At 42.6% G+C, this 17182-nt stretch overlaps 1 protein-coding gene across 1 annotated transcript; it reads right to left on the reverse strand.

Annotated features, from left to right (window-relative positions):
• Positions 1-582: 582 nt before the first annotated feature.
• On the reverse strand, positions 583-16431 carry LOC106807106 (E3 ubiquitin-protein ligase synoviolin B-like). The gene is made up of 14 exons (XM_014809362.1): positions 16183-16431; positions 14284-14376; positions 13701-13853; positions 12290-12338; positions 11458-11561; positions 10940-11066; positions 10097-10196; positions 9521-9586; positions 8341-8636; positions 6179-6307; positions 4812-4952; positions 3806-3992; positions 3120-3295; positions 583-2172 (listed from the first exon to the last, which is right to left on the reverse strand). Exons 1-14 carry the CDS (start codon positions 16309-16311, stop codon positions 1958-1960), a joined length of 1965 nt encoding a protein of 654 aa, XP_014664848.1. The 5' UTR covers positions 16312-16431; the 3' UTR covers positions 583-1957.
• Between the last annotated feature and the right edge of the window lie 751 nt (positions 16432-17182).

Raw genomic sequence — 17182 nt, forward strand, 5'->3', positions numbered from 1 at the left:
CGTGTACGGGGAAGTGGCAAGAACTCTACGGTGCGTAATAATGTGCCACGCTTACCACTCTGTGACTTATCGTGCTGTGACGTATAAATGTCACGTAAATCCTATGATTCGCACACACGCAAACGTATGCAGATCTACTGCATTCAATTATAGACCAGTGGCTCTCTAAGCCTTTCTCGGCTGTCTGACGACCTCTCACTTCTTTATCCTCCTCTCTCTCTCTCTCTCTCTCTCTCTCTCTCTCTCTCTCTCTCTCTCTCTCTCTCTCTCTCTCTCTCTCTCTCTCTTTCTTTCGTTCGTGTTGCATCTCTCCCTCTTTCGCTCGCTTTCTATATATATCTATCTCCCCCTCTCCCCTCTCTCTCTCTCTCTCGTTCTCTATCTACAAATCTATATCGCGCGTGCTTTCTTTCTCTTTCAGTATAATGCCGTGTATCGTGCAGCAGTTGGCGCGAGTGTAAATATGGATGCATAATACACGTACACTGGGATAACCGGTGTCGCTAAACTACCGGCTGCTCGAGTCGAACAGAAATCTCTTAATACGAACGACAATATCCAGTTATCAGTGACACACGTGCGTAGGTGAGAACATACCTTTATTAAGAACCCACCAGCATATCAGCGTTTCTCTCGCGTACGACACACGCTAATGTCACCCCTAGTTACGTTACAGACACTGCTTAATCAAAAACTCGGCTGATTTTCCTGCAATTCGCTGTAATCTCTATGCACACATATTATCGGTTTCATTTCCGTTGCAATAACAGACCTTTATACTGTTTATACACCACTGGCACGTTGTCAGAAACATAACAAATAGTTACGACATTACGAGTCTAAAATGTAATAACTTCCGACGTGGAGCGTCTCGTAAACGTTCCGACAATTTAGACTTATGACAGTTTTTTAATAATGTTTCTGACAACAGACCCCTAGTTCCCAAAATAACGTCACTCGACTTGAATAAAACAACCAATGACTTTAGAGGGCACACTGCACCAGTCAGAACTAACCTCGACAAAAAACTGGCGACTGCTTTTGGCAAAAGCTGGTGAAAGGGTCTGTGACCCATCCCAGTGGCTTCCAACAAACAGAAACTGGCGTACTCAGAAGCCCCAAAACACAAACATTCCAAATATTGCTCATCGCCTTGTGAAGAACGCCTTGCTCACACTGCACTGCTGTGAAGACATCATATGGGGGTATAACCGTACCTACACTATGAGCTGCAATGTCAGCATATGATACAAACACTGTGCAGTAACAGCTGGGACGTCACGCATCAGATAATAACCCCATATACACTACCCGTTCCCACATCAGCTGATGTAACCCCTATGCACTAGCGCGTGTAATGTCAGCATGCGATTCAATATATATTTATGTACAGTCGCCGTGATGTTATCGCGTGACATTAGCCATATACACACGCAGCCGTGATGTCATGGATGATTTAACTGATATACACAAGCACCCACGTCATCGGGTAACTGGTAAATAATATACGCTAGCAGCCGCTAAATAACTTGCTATCAGAGGCACGCCATCTCCGCGTGCTACAGTGCCGATTTCACGATACAGCAATGCAACTAACATAAAAACAACAGCGTCCTCTCTCTTCGACAGCCCCGGTCGCGGGCAACGACTTCTCGATCAACAGTTCATGTCGGTACGTGAACTGTTGATCGAGAAGTCGTTCACAATATACACAATATCGGGAGATTTCACAATGACAGTGCCTAATGTTCAGCCGTGCCGACACCACACACACACACAGACACAAAGCCCCTTGCGGCAATCAGCTATGCGGAAACGACGACCTCTAGGGACCTCACCACACTGAAGAAAGAGCCTCCCCCCACCCCACCCCCGAAGAAAGAGACGTGACGTGACGGTGCCTGTCTTGGGCCAGGCTGTTCTAGCCTGCGACGCGCGACTGTGTCGGTCAGTGCAGCTAGCTGTCCGTCTCGCCGCCGGCCGCTGGCGCTGCCTCGAAATGTTGCAGCCGACGCCTGCGCACCTCCTCGTTCTTGTCCTCTCCACCACCAGAGGGCGCTGACGCCGAGGCGCTCGCCTCGCCGACGTAGGACGAATCGGATGCGACGTCGTTAGCTGTTACTTTCGCTGCCGCCGCTGTAGCTCCAACGCTCTCAGGTAGTTTGCCGGAGACTGGAAAACGTGGAAAATAGTTTGATAGCTTATAACATGGGACATGATGGAGTATATATGCAGACTGCAGAGTAGAAAATAGTTCTATAGTCTATAACATAGGACATAATGGAGTATATATGATAGAAACTGCAAAGTATAGATATTGGTTCTATAGTCTATAACATAGGACATGGTGGACTATATATGGCAGAGACTGCAAAGTATAGAAATTAGTTCTATAGTCTATAGCATAGAACATGATGGACTATATATGGCAGAGACTGCAAAGCATAGAAATTAATTCTATAGTCTATAGCATGAAACATGAGGGAATATATATGATACAGACTGCAAAGCATAGAAAGTAGTTCTATAGTCTATAACATACGGCAGAGACTGTGACACATGGACAACGATTAGTTTGGTGATCTGTAACATAGGATGCAAGTGTGCAAACAACATGTGCAGAAAATAGCTGGATTGTTTCACGAGGATTGTAAGCGTGCTCACTTAACCAAGGTTCAGTGATCTGAAACCCCATTATATATACACATTGATTTGCACAACTTATAGAAAACACCTTCCCACAACTTACAGAAAATGCCTTTGCACACATCACTGGACTATTTTACTAGGTATCAGTACACATGCAACTATATGATACAGACATGCTATAACATTGCTAAGTATTGCATCATACCACTGTATTATCGTATATTATAAAGAGCAAATAAACAATGATTTATGTGTTGTGTTCGCTCTATAAATGTGCTGTTATGTAGTTTACGCACTGTAGTTTATGTGCTCTCGAATTTATTACATCATCAGTGTCAATATCAACAGACACTTCAGTCACTATACCATCAATGCAATACATATCTATTGCATATACATGCATATGTTTGCATCAATGCAGTCAGTATCTATGCAATAGTAATCTCGCATACATTCACTGAATTTAGTACCTTCGGAATCACCGCTGACTTCATGACTAGAATGCACTGCACTCGTGTTGGCACCTGTAGCGAGATGAACGCCACTAGACTGAGTCGTGCCAGTGGTGGCGCCCCCATTGCTTGTTGTGTTCGTCATTGAGCTAGTGAACGTGGGTGCCTGACTAATCGTAATATGGCTAGCCGTACTGAAACAAAAGTCAGCAGAAACATGAGTATAGTCAGCATGCTAGTTTGTTATGACCGATAATGGAGTGCAAGCTAATTAGAATAATACGATAGCAATCCCCATCCCTGCTTTATGATCCAGTATACGCAAACTAAACATCTCTTGGGCATGTAAAGAAATATTCAACCAGCTCTGAAACGTAGAGCAGTCTATTACGCCCCCCCCCACCCACCCCATCATGCTACTATCTGTCATAAAACAGCAAATTAGCTTCATAGTGTGTCGCGACCATTGTAGACTAAAACCAGCCAAACGCACACTGTACATACAGGGCACTAACCCCCCACCCCAATATACCAATGGAGGCAAATCGGCAAGTTCCTAGCAGCGACGACAGCACGGAGTGACGTGTTAACCACGTCGCGCTGTTCCCCCACCCCCCCAAAAAAAACATCGCTACAAATTACTGGTTCGACGTCTACACACAAGACAAATGCACGGCAGGCAATGTGCATTGACAGGCGCTCACCTTGTTGCACCGACTACGCTCGTGTACTGCTGCAGCTGCAGCACGGCTGCGTCAAGCAGCGTCTGCACGTTGCGCAGGCACTGAATCCTCGCCTCCACGTTCTGCCGCTCCTGCCCCTCCATCCGCCGTAGCTCCTCGTCCGTCAGACCCGCAAAGCTAGGGGGCGCCGGCGGAGGCGGCATCATGCCTGCCGAATGGGGTGACAACGACAATAAGTGACGCAATAGGTGCCGAGGGGGCGTCGCATCCTTTGCGAGTTTGAATGTTAAATACTAGAGAGAATTCGTACGATTGAAAATGTTGCAAATTCTAATGTTACCACGAATACGTAACATACACAAGTAAAAACGGCTGTCGTTGCATGCTCACTTACTCTGGCTGTGAGCCACTTCTCACACTCCTCACTCTCACTTTCACACTCCTGCTCTCTCTCTCTCTCTCTCTCTCTCAATTTTTTTACACTCTTTTTCTCTTAATCTCCCTATCCAGTACTCCCTTACATTTCCCTCAGTGCCTAGTGATAATAGAATTAGAGAACTGGTTGAGATTTATATTCAATCTCTACACAAGATCAAATTTTACAAACAGACAAAATTCACATCTCAAACAAGTACAAATCCTGCTAAAACTTGACAGGTAAACAGATGGCTGAAGGTAGATAACAAAGACCCGATAGAGGGTCACCCTTCTCGTATTTTCACTTCTCTACACACAACATGTTACATATAAGGATTAAATCTCGGTAATTATTCCACAAGAGACTTTCACGTTTATTTTTTATCATGTACTGGCTAATTATTTTTTACAACCTTTTACCAGATATACACAGCACATCTTTAATATAGTTTAACCATATAAAATGTATGAAGTGTACTTTTCTATAAATGGTAAATATGTTAAATTTTGATGTAACACACAAGAGAAAGCATATAAATTCTAGTGCAGGGTGGCAGGTCCATTGTTAACATAACAGCGGTGAACTTGTTAAACGTTGGGAATTACTCACCGAAAGGCATGAACATGTTTGGCGTGAAGCCAAACATAGATGGCGCTCCAGGGATGAAGCCACCTCCAGGTGGCGGTGGCACCGAGGGCGACGCCCCCGTCGCGCCACCTGCCGATGTTGTCGTGGGTGCGCTAGTGCCTGCTGAAAAAGAAAAACCACACTCGACGTGAAAAACACTACAGGGAACTACGCTAAAACTCACAGAGCCCTCGATGCGACCAGACACAAAATCTAATTTTTCGCCGCAAGTTAGACCATAATAAAAACATTGTTTGTTTGCCCTCACCCGACCGACCCGCCAAAAAGGGGCCGACTCAAAAATTTGTATTGATTGATCTTTCCCATTCTTTTTTTTTTTACAAAAATTGTATCACTGTACATTATATAAATCTGTAGGCAATACATTATATGTACCAAGCAAAACAAACATTGAACATAAAAGGTATCTCCACACAAGCACACCTGAGCATGTAGACACCATGCTGAATTTGTAAAAAGACGCCCTCAAAAAAAAGCTTGCCTACCTACCCAAACTTTTCAGCCTGGGTCGGGTGAGAGCAAACAAAGAGTTTTTTAATTGTGGCCTTATCTCACATTTCCATCACTACATCCCGTTTGACACGTTTACATAGGTGTGATTCTATTTACACTAACCCCCTGATAGCTTTAATGCTGACGGCAGCTTTGTTATTCTATTCGACCGCCGACTACAGGCAAGGTGAAGTCCAAGTAAACATTTTATTATTTTAACAGGGGACACTATCTGCTCACTAACATAACTAAACTATGGAAGTACTTTTACTTAAATATGATTGGATCCACTTCCGAGAATGACATTAGACGTTACCAATCTTACGATACCACACAGTGCAACGCCAGCAGGCAAGGGAGCTGATGCCTCCTGAAGAACAGGAAGATGACGATGACGACGACGACGACGCCGACGACGACGACGCCGACGACGCCGACGACAAAGAAGAAGGAATAAACGAAAGCAAAGAAGTCCGGGAGTAAAGCGTTAGGGCCACAACTAAAAAAATCTTTGTTTGCCCTCACCCGACCCAGGCTGAAAAGTTTGGGTAGGTAATGAAGCTGTTTTTTGAGGGGGGTCTTTTTACAAATTCAGCATGGTGTCTACATGTTCAGGTGTGCTTGTGTGGAGATACCTTTTATGTTGAATGTCTGTTTTGCTTGGTACATATAATGTATTGCCTACAGATTTATACAATGTACAGTGATGCAATTTGTAAAAAAAAAAAGAATGGGAAAGATCAATAAAAAAATTTGAGTCGGCCCTTTTTTCGCGGGTCGGTCGGGTCAGGGCAAACAAACAATATTTTTATTATGGCCTAGTGTAACGTGCTTACCTGGCATTTCAGCTTCTGTAGCCCGCACTTCTGGCTGCTGCCCTGGTGGAGGCCCTGCCGCCGCCCCCGCTGCTCCAGCTGGTTGCAGATGGTTCATTGGTGGCCACATAGGAAAGCCGCCCATAAACACTGAAATACGTGCGACACGAACACATCAACACAGTCCGCAGACATTGCGCGGGGCGCTGGGCAAGAAAAACCGTCGCCTCTGTGCACAGAAAAAAACACCATTCAGTGACTATACAATACGTGTCAGTGGGAAAGGCCGTGTCGTTGTAATGCGTGAATATCAGTTTAGATAAGGCGCTGCGCAATACAATCAACGCATCATGGCTGCCTGCGAGTGAACTTCACTTCTCTCTAGGCTAATATAAGTCAACCTCTGCACCTTGTGTTAGTTTTGCAGATCATAATTGTGGACTTTTGGTACATGTCAATAGCAGCCACGACTATCACAGAACATAAATGTACGTGTGAGATCGCTTAGTCATCACCTTAAAGGCTGTTATCACCATAGTTATCTCCTTAAAGATCTGTTCCTAAAAATTCCTGGATTAATTAAACGTTCGAGGATAATGGACCGACCACGTAACCGAAATGGCAATCTGTAGGGTCGTACTGGTGGAAGGCCAGAGAGAGGACCAATTGCACTGGTGAATTGCACAGCAGAATGATTTTATGTTGATTGTACAGCACATGCGTCGGTTGTACAAAAAATGACGGCTTCTATCGCCATGTTGTACATTCAGACACTTTTTGTCAATGGATTTTACTATTTTTTTCATTTTTCAGTAAAAACAATCCACGAAAAACTGCAAGAGTGCTATCAATAATTAGACAGCACACTGCAGAGCAGCACTAACTGGAGTAGTACTGGGGTAGCACATAGAATACACATCTCACCTACTTTCATGGCACACTGCTCGAGGATGTAAGTTGCTTTTAAGATCCAGGGGGTAGATTCATCAACGCGCGTACGCAAAATATTTTTCGTAAATCTTGTGTACGCAATCGACGTTGCTTAGTTGCGATTCATCAACGCAGCTATTTAGTAAATTTTCGTAAGATTTCGCGTACGCAAGCGAGGCCGTTTTAGGTGCGATTCATCAAGCTAAAATTTACGTAAATCTTTGCGTAACTTTACACGAGCTGAAGAGGTGCCGTAAACCACTCAAAATTTCCGCAAGTGTTTCCAGCATACCGCAGCATGCATTACTTTATTGAGAAAACATAAAATTACTACTCAAATAAAAATGAATAAATAACTACCTTACTACACAGACAGGCAGCGCCTTTGACGCTTCTTTTGTCACAGCTTGGAATTGTTTTCGTTATAAGCGAGTTCGTAGTTAGCCGTGTACGTGCGCACGCATGCACTTGTACGTGTACACGCACGCACGTGTACATGCACACGCACGCACGTGTACGTGCACACGCACGCACGTGCACGTGCACATGCATGCACGTGTACATGCACACACACGCACCCACACGCACGCCCGCATGCACGCACATACGCACGCCCGCATGCACGCACACACGCACGCACGTGTACGTCCGCACACACGCACGCATGCACGTGTACATGCACACGCACGCACGCACGTGTATGTACACATGCACGCACGCACGTGTATGTGCACACGCACGCACGCACGCACATATGCACACACACACGCACGCACGCACGCACGCACGCGTACGTGTCGCTGCTTTCATCGAGTGTTGAATGCAATCATACAAACGAAAATGAGGACAACTATCACATCTCCCAGCACTCCTGTAGACAGAGCTAGAGCCATATGGTTTATATACAAGAGAAGCATCAGTTTGGTTGCTATGGTATGTGTCGCAGTGTGATTGGTTTCTGCTAAACACGCCCCTCAACAACCAGCAGCTACGATGGCGTAGTGGATTTACACTGGAATTCATTAACATTTGCATACGCAGGTGCTACGCTCCGTTGATGAATCGCACCTACGATGCGTACGTACTTCGTAAAAACTTTGTGTACACAACAGACTTTACGCAACCTTGATGAATCTCGCTCCAGCACCCTCCTAACGAATATCAACGATATAATAACCAGGTCAGCCAGGGCTCGTGACTTTTCTGCTAAGAACAAAAAGCTGGCCAAAAACGAGGCGCGCGCTATCACTCACTCTGCGGAAGTTGCTGCGGCACCGCCTGCTGCTGCGCCGCCGCGGGCTCCGCCGGCGCCCTCTGCGGTCCAGGCGCGGCAGCCGCCGCTGCCGCTGCCGCGACCGTCGCGGGGGATCGTAGGATGTCCATGCGGCACGTGGGGCACGTCTGCTGCCGCTGGAACCACGAGCGCAAGCAGCTGATGTGGAAGATGTGGTTGCAGGGCAGCTTCTTACAGCTGCTCACCATCTCCTCCCGGCAGATGATGCACACGTTGTCCGAAGCCTGCAGCTCCTCCGGAGTCGCATCCGGATACCTGACGATGGGAAGGGGGCATATTAATATAAATTAAAGTAATAATTAATATAAAATACTAATTATGAATAATGAAAATAAAATAAAGAATGAGTAATAACCGTGTTTATATAAAATAGTAATATTAATGCCGACATAAAATAAAATATTTGTTTAAAATGAATGCCTACCCACCAGTCACAGCAGGTTGAAAGTTAGTTAGGTAGGGAGGGAAGGAGGTAGACATTATAGCTCAGGGTTTCTTATACATAAGAGGTACAGTGGCGCAACGCCGTTGTCAAATTTAACATCGACGTTGTGAAAATGTTTCTGTATTTACCCACCGTTGTAAAAATAGATTGCCATTAAATTAAATTAAATTTAGATTGCCATGTGCGTTTAGTGAGTCATGTGACGCGGGGTCCTACACCTACGGCACGCCTTTGAATCCATCATGCGCGTTTTTTCCCCAAACTGGCCATTACCTCCTTTGTCTAATTTTCCCTCAGAAGAAACCATGCAGCTAACATGCCCAACAGACAGGTGGCTAACGAACATAAACCTATTGGAAGATAACTGAACTATAGCAGAGGTTTCTCTAAAAGCAAGCGCACTGTGAAGTTAGCCATACTTTAACTTATACACTGCACATGTTACTGTTGTTGTAATACAGAGCCCTTCAGGTTTCATCTCATCTCTCTCCTGATACGTGTACTCCTATACCTAGTACTTTTTAAAACGAGTACCATATTGTATATTCGTATATTACCACATAGAATATAGTATATTACTATATAGTATATAGCATGTTACTATATAGTATTTTAGTAGTTTCAATATGATACAGTAGAATAAATCCCCTGCTAGGGAAGCTTCATCTATCTACTACGTGCACGGATCACGTACAGCGTGTTCATGTTTCGAATGGCCCTTCTCGACATGATGACATCATTCAGTGCTTTCTTGAACGCTCTGCAACAAGACAACGAGAGTAAAATGTTAGCAGATGACAATCGTAGCGCGCTCGCATTAGTTATATCGAATAATGGCAAAGAATTACTTTTCTTCAAAGCATTCTGGTCGATGACCTTTGTTGAGAACTATCAAGTTCATTGGAAATCTAACAGAGTGTCTCTGTACTATTATCCTCAAGCATCACTTTATAACATAGTACACAATACACATCAGATAATAATTTAACCACATTTTAGCTAAAACTGTCTAAAAGAAGTGAAACAGCACTGGCAATTACTTTAATTAGTATTGCATAACAGCATTAGATGAGACAAGAGTAGATAAACAAATAACAAGACACACAAAAAATACCGAGGCAAATCACTAATATGGTGAAAATCAGCTGGTGCTACAATCGATTACTAACAAACACGTGGAGATGAGTTGCTGACAAAAGGTGCCAACAGAGACATTTCACGTGGTCCAGCCGCATGACCCCGGAAGTATCCGCGAGGTCAGGGGACTAACCTGATAGTGAGATACATCGGCCGAATGACAAACAGCGGGAATGTGTGAACTTTGATCATTATGACCACAAACAGCATGTAGAGAACTACCTTTGTCATCCCTGAAACGAGAACGGTATTGCAACGCGTCAGTCACCTTCACAATTGTGCTCGTTCACAGATCTACAATGCGGGTGAGATGTGTGAACACCATCCTTCCTGAACAGTAACCAAGCTACCAACAACCGCCCACCGAAGTAACAAATGTGACGAAAAAAATTCCTCTAATAAGATCAATTGAAGATTTTCACACAAGCCTGATAAACTTGCATTCATGAGGGGCAGCCAATGCACACGTCACAAAATGTTTAAAAAAACCTGAATTTGCTTCAGATTAATCAATCCTGGCAATACCGTGCATAGCTATCACTTCACATAGTTAATTATACAGCTGGCCTATTTTTAATTTGATATCAAATCACATCACCATATTCTTTCTTCCTTAATTGCTTACACCAGATGAAATATTTCTGTAATGTCATAATTGTTAATCACACAGCACAGCCATTACAGAATAATACATATTCCAATTGCGAAATAATTCCTTGTGTTACTGACGATGTTACAAAAGTATGACCATGCTACTAAATAGTAGTATGCTCTCAATATTACCTATCATAGACTCAATATATCAATTCACACATTTTGACTTGGCTGATATGCACACGTGTGTGCACACACACACACACAACCACACACATGCACGCACGCACGCAGGCACTCACGTGCAGATGGATTTAAATAAAGTGCCTGTCACTGCGACAGTACACGCGCGCGCTATGTTTCTGACTCAGTCTCTACCCACCCATCATGAGGTCTGTGTACAGCAGGTAGACAGCCTTGTTGTCCCAAGGATTCTCACTCTGAAGGTCTATCGTGTGCAGCACATACTTGACAAAGATGTTTATGACTACTGTCAGCAGTATGGCATACTGAAACAGAAAGTGGTTGGAATTCATCAAGCACGTTCATAGTATTCCATTACAGCATTAAGAAGCATTCTTTCCTCTCTAAAACAAGACCAACCGCTTCTGTCAGGCTGACATTCTGTCAACGACACTGCTAGGCTGAGATATTGGATCGTAATCATGCCTCCTACAAGACTCCTCTTGTTTTAGAGAGCAAAGAATGCTGCTTGATGCAATACTATGAAGTTATTCTAGACTTGCAGTTAAAGTAGAATAACTTTGCCGTAAAATAGCACCATTTTCCCGTTTTCGCGTTGTGCATTCTAGGTATTATAAGCTCTTGATAATATACATCTGTAGTAGCAAAACCAATTCGTTTTAAACACAGTAGACATAATCCTATAAAATGTCCTACCTCAAAACCGAAGACGAGCTGTACAGATGCTCCCTTGGTCAGAGTACTATGGTATGCGTGATGCACAAAATACATGTCCAGGGCTCCTAGAAGACTCAGCAATGCTGCAATTTAGTGAAAAAATACAGAACTGAGAAAATTTCTCTTAAATGTATACTTATTTACAAACACCTGTACCATTTAAATAACAAGACAATTCTAGGCTATCAAGTGATCCCTATGCACTGTGACCCTACATATTAGATGTGAAGGTTTAACATGTTTGCCTTAAGAGATTTTTTACCAATGAACCCTACCAGTGATGATTTGGCTGCCAATGCAACTATTACTATCAATGCTCTGACACAACAGTCTGCATTATGAAAGCAATGCATTCCAGACAGAATGTTTCTAAAGTAAAATTCCATAACACAAATGGAACTTTCCCACTCACTTCAAGTTTATATTTAGAGATGCACCCCCCTTAAGTCTCTTAGGGCAAAAAGTTATCTAACAGGCTAGTGGCACATTTCAAGACTGGACCGACTTACTTGTTGGTAGCTGGCTGCATGCATGTTACAATGATTTTATTGACAGAAATCAAGCACGCCACTTTTTATGGAGAAATACCTGCTCATTTCCTTGCAAGACTTCATTCCGTAAGAACAAGTTTTCATTGAGTATCACGAGTTTACGATATATAGTAGTATAGCCGTAATGATTTACATATTTCACCCGGGCAAATGTCAGTAACTCGAGTTTCCATAATGCCAGGTATTTCTGTACATAAATCCTATTGGACATGTTGGACAAAAGCGTAAACTAACAATGATAAACCTAAATTAATACTTACAAACAACTCGTATGTGGAACACCCAAGATATAATTGGACTCCGCTCCATCTAAAATAGACATTTCTATTATCAAAGCTGAATATTGTATGTAGTACACTAGTACTATAATATATATACATTTATATATATATACAGGGGTCGAAATAAGCGATGGTCCGATGGTCCGGGGCCATCAAATAATCAGGAGGACCATCAGATTTTCAAAGTCAATGGAATGACGGACCATTGAATATTTTGGTCCCATTTTACCGTAATTTTCTTTGAAGTTTCCACGTTCCAATATACTATTAAAGTGAATAAACAATTACTGTATCGTTTGATATATTCATTGTACAGCGAACGAGTTTGGCACTCGCCCGCTCGCCAATGTCGAGTGAAAATAATATCGGGCGAGTAAAAGCTAAAGCTGACTCGCCCATGTTGGCGAGTAAAAATAATTGTCTAAAACTTTAAGCAAATGTTGGTTCCTTACGTTATATATCCAAACATTGATGAAAAACAGTTCTAGCGATTGTGAAGGGCAGCTATCCCACGCCATCCTCATTTTATATTATCAAAGGTCGCCGACAGTCAGCACAGCATGGCTGTGTATACGTGCTTGGGGCGGCATATTGATTGATGTACGGGGGAGGGGGGGAGTGAAAGATTGTTTAAAAGTCGCGTGGGGCATGTTCATTATAGGGGGTGGGCACCCTGGGATCAGAGGACGACAGCAAAATTATTTCCTGGAATTGAGGAAAAAGCTTCAATCGGGAATGACACACAATGAGCCGTTAAGGTCCTCTTTTGTTTCAGTGCATATCATATTACCAGGAGTGTATAATAATATAGAGATCTATATTATATAAATAGTTATATAATATAGATCTCTATATTATACACTCCTGGTAATATGATATGCACTGAAACAAAAGAGGACCTTAACGGCTCATAGATTGCAAGTAAATTTTGTACAGATATGAAAATAATTAAGCGTCGAGGCCTGCGTTAATTCAGTTGGCATATAGATTAACTTATTAACCACATTACTTTGCCTTAGCATTGTACTTGTATAACTTGGCAGAGACTGAGCAGTTCAACCCTCAGCAATTTGAAGTTTATTGTTTCTATTTTTTTAATTAAGTATTTTGGTGTCCCCAAAGATTAAAATACTCAACTCAAAAATGATATTTTTGTGATGAAGATTGTTTAATAATGCTGCCTCAGAGTGCAGGAAATTGCATCTAAGAGGTGTAATTTTCAAATAAAAATTCTGGGGGAGGGCCCCCGGACCACGCCTAATCATGGACCCCTTCCCGAACCCACATCGCTATGACAGTTAACATAAACAAGTTGCACCACAAGTGAATAAGATCATCTCAGCTACCCATGATGACAAGAGCAAGCTATGTTTCCTGTTTCAGTACTCACATAATCTACTCTATCTTCAGCAAGCCAGTGAAAACACTTGAGGAATAGGAGGAGCGTGAACATGGCAACGAACCGCGGACTGAAGTCATCCCGGAACACGGTGAAGGCCAGGCACGTCTCTGTGACTGCGTACCAAGACCGCTCAATCAAATGCTGCAAGGAACAACAAAAACGGATATAAAATATTCATTAAGGATTCCGCAAATTCATTTCACGTGACCATTGTGGTAAATATTGTATACTAGCCAGTGCTGCGTGTTTGACTATCTAGGATACACACAACGATACTCAACGGAATATAAAAGCTACATCCTTTAGCAGCATAGTTTCATATAAAAAAAAAGAAACATAACACAAATCACAATTCAGTAACAGTTATTTAATAAGCACTCCACAATACCAATTTGTAAGCATTTACATTTGAGTCCTGGTTGGTTGGATAGTTTGCTAGGTAGTTCTCTTGAAAGTATCGTGACATGCATATATATGCAGAATATGCATGTATTGTGAAAAAGATCCTGTTGTGAGCTACTCATATCATCTCACCCTTACTAATTACACTGCCATGTCTGCTGGTACAAACCTCCATTTCTGCAGCTCGTAATTGCCCAAAAAAGAATTTTCGCAGCAGCTTCCCAGCAAGAACAACAAACACCAATGCCTGAACATATAGAACCTGAAAGGGAATTTTAAAAATTAGCAATCACCAATGTGTATTTTGATATTATGATTTTAGATGGCTGCTCCCAAGACAACAGACGCAAAGCTGTTTTTTGATCTGAAGCACATTTTAGAAATATTAGAAAACGTGTGGAGTCACAGGGGTAGAAATTAACTTTTGAACAAGGGAGTCCAACGGACTCGCTGCCCTCAAAATGAGGGAGTCTGTAGTCTGAAGTCCAAAATTAAAGATTTGCTGAAAAAATATGGTAATTACTCGAGGCCGTGCTCTGGAACGAACTAGTTAGTATAGCAGAATTTTCAGGGAGTCACACGGACTCGTCACTCCTGTATATGTCTAATCAGGGAGTCCGACAGTACATCAGGGAGTATTTGACTCCAGACTCGCGTTAATTTTGCACCCTGGAGTCAACATATTTTCAAAACAAACAACACCACAATGATGCATATGAAAAAGCTGGCTAGTAATTCAAGATAAATGGTGGCTTTGTGGGTAGCACTTTCACCTCGGAATTTAAAGTAGATAGATAACATAAAATTGAAATATTTATCAATAGGATTAAATACAGCATTTCGCAATGCATTGGCATTGCTCTTGTAGAAATTGAGGAAAAACACTGCTCAAGTTGAACAAGGAATCACCATGTTGCAAAGGTATTGCTATTTGAAACCGTCTTGTTATGACTTTTCACGTTTAGCTAACAACGTGTACCACACGATGTATGGCATCACAGGCACTTGGAACATCTCAATATATATATAATGCTAAATAAATACGAAATCTATTTACTACCAAAGTGTTAATGTTTCTCTACTCTATTTCACCTATAATCACCTGTAAATGCCGGTCAAATGCTCATCTGCAACACACAAGTACACCGCACGCTAGCTGCTGCACAGTGACACATAAATATATAGTTATATTAGCAGATAGGAAAGCGTGCTGCCAAAATTCGCTTGACGCTCGCTTGATTTCACACGAATACATTTAACCATTCTACTCCATCTTTGTTTCTATTTGAAGGGCAGTGTTCACTTGTTATAAAACATACTCTCTGTGTTCGTAACCGAGTGTGTCACGCGAAATCACACAAAGCCTGACGAAATTCTTGCGTTCGCGTCCGTTGCGCAGTTTATGTAAATGGCTGCAAGTACAGGGCTATAGGCGGCACACTGCATTTTTGGGAAACTACCACGCTGCTTTCCAACTCCCGTACGCAGCTCGTCAAGCCGCCAGTGGAACGTTGCAATAATGCGGCCGCAAAAATGAGGTCAGAAAGAGCGCGGTGGGTGTTTCCTGATTCGCGCCATTTACATAAACTGCGCAAAGGGAGCGAACGCGAGAATTTTGTCAGGGCTGTTGTGTGATTTCGCGTGACACAGCTCGTTTACGAACACAGACAGTATGTTTTTATAACAAGTGAACACTGCCCTTCAAATAGAAACAAAGATGGAGTAGAATGGTTGAATGTTTGTGTTGTATTCGTGTGAAATCAAACGAGCGTCGAGCGAATTTTGGCAGCACGCTTTCCTACCTGCTATATATTTATGTGTCAGTGTGCAGCAGCTAGCGTGCGGCGGCCAGCGTGTGACAGTGTGTTGCAGATGAGCATTTGGACGGCATTTACAGAAAATTGTCGGCAATAATAGGTGAAAGAGAGTAGAGAAACATTAAGACTTTGGTAGTAAATAGATTTCGTATTTATTTAGCATTATATTTTATTGAAACGCTCCAAGTGCCTGTGTACGGCATAGTAGATAAATAATTGCATAATAATATTGAATAAGCTCGTATTCTTACCGCCATACTAGGGTTCGACTTAGTCAAATAAACAACAGAAGGGTAAAACTGTTTCTTTTGATGATAAGCATTCCCTATCACGATACTGGTAAGCATTATGCTCCCAAACGTAACAAATAACAGCCTCATATTGAAAATAATATAGACATCAGCCGCGTACGTGATGTTATTGTTAAATCAAAACCAGTCTCATGAAATACACTAGAAATGGTAACGACGAATCGCCACCTCCATCAAAGCGCCACGGTGCATAGGGGTTCGCACAACCTGGCTACTTCCGGTTGTCATTATGTAGAAAATCTCTTGTCACTTTTTATATTTACGAAAATTATAAATACAATATTTTGAATACCCAATATTTGATCGCATTCGTGGTTTATCAGGATTTCAAAATCGTCTTACAACGTTATGTCAAACGGGGAAAAAGCAACGGGGATTCCATAAGCATTTGCTATTTGGAGCAGGCCCCCCGTAGATTTGAGGCCCCCCGTAGATTGAGGCAGGTGCCCCGTAGATTTTAGAGACATGCAAAATATAAACACCAATGCAATACACCTATTTAATAGCCCGTAGAGGCTAAAAATGCAATATGTAATAATAATAAAACAATATATTCAGCCTGATTTTATTATATTCGTGGGTTTTTACTTGAAACCATAATACAGGAATCAATTAGGCCTACAGCCATTAATCGGGGCAATGGCTATAACTCATTTTGCCTGGAGGGGAGGGGAGAGACACGTGCGCTTTGAGTTCTGAACGTTTGACTGTAGCAAAGCGCCGTTGCCGCTGATAATTAAAGCCGGAAGCCCTGCTACTCCCTCCTCTATATGCGGCCATAAATCATTAATTTTGTTGGTATTATACACAAATCTAAATCATCCAAATCTTGCATACCTCCTTAAAAAAGCGATGGGTTTTAAATTTAGACGTGTCTATGCGCATGCAGCATGCTTACCAGGGGCGCAAATCCAGGGGGGGACAGGGGGACATGTCCCCC

Source organism: Priapulus caudatus, unplaced genomic scaffold, assembly GCF_000485595.1.
Source record: "Priapulus caudatus unplaced genomic scaffold, Priapulus_caudatus-5.0.1 Scaffold196, whole genome shotgun sequence".
NCBI classification, from domain to species: Eukaryota; Metazoa; Priapulida; class Priapulimorpha; order Priapulimorphida; family Priapulidae; genus Priapulus; species Priapulus caudatus.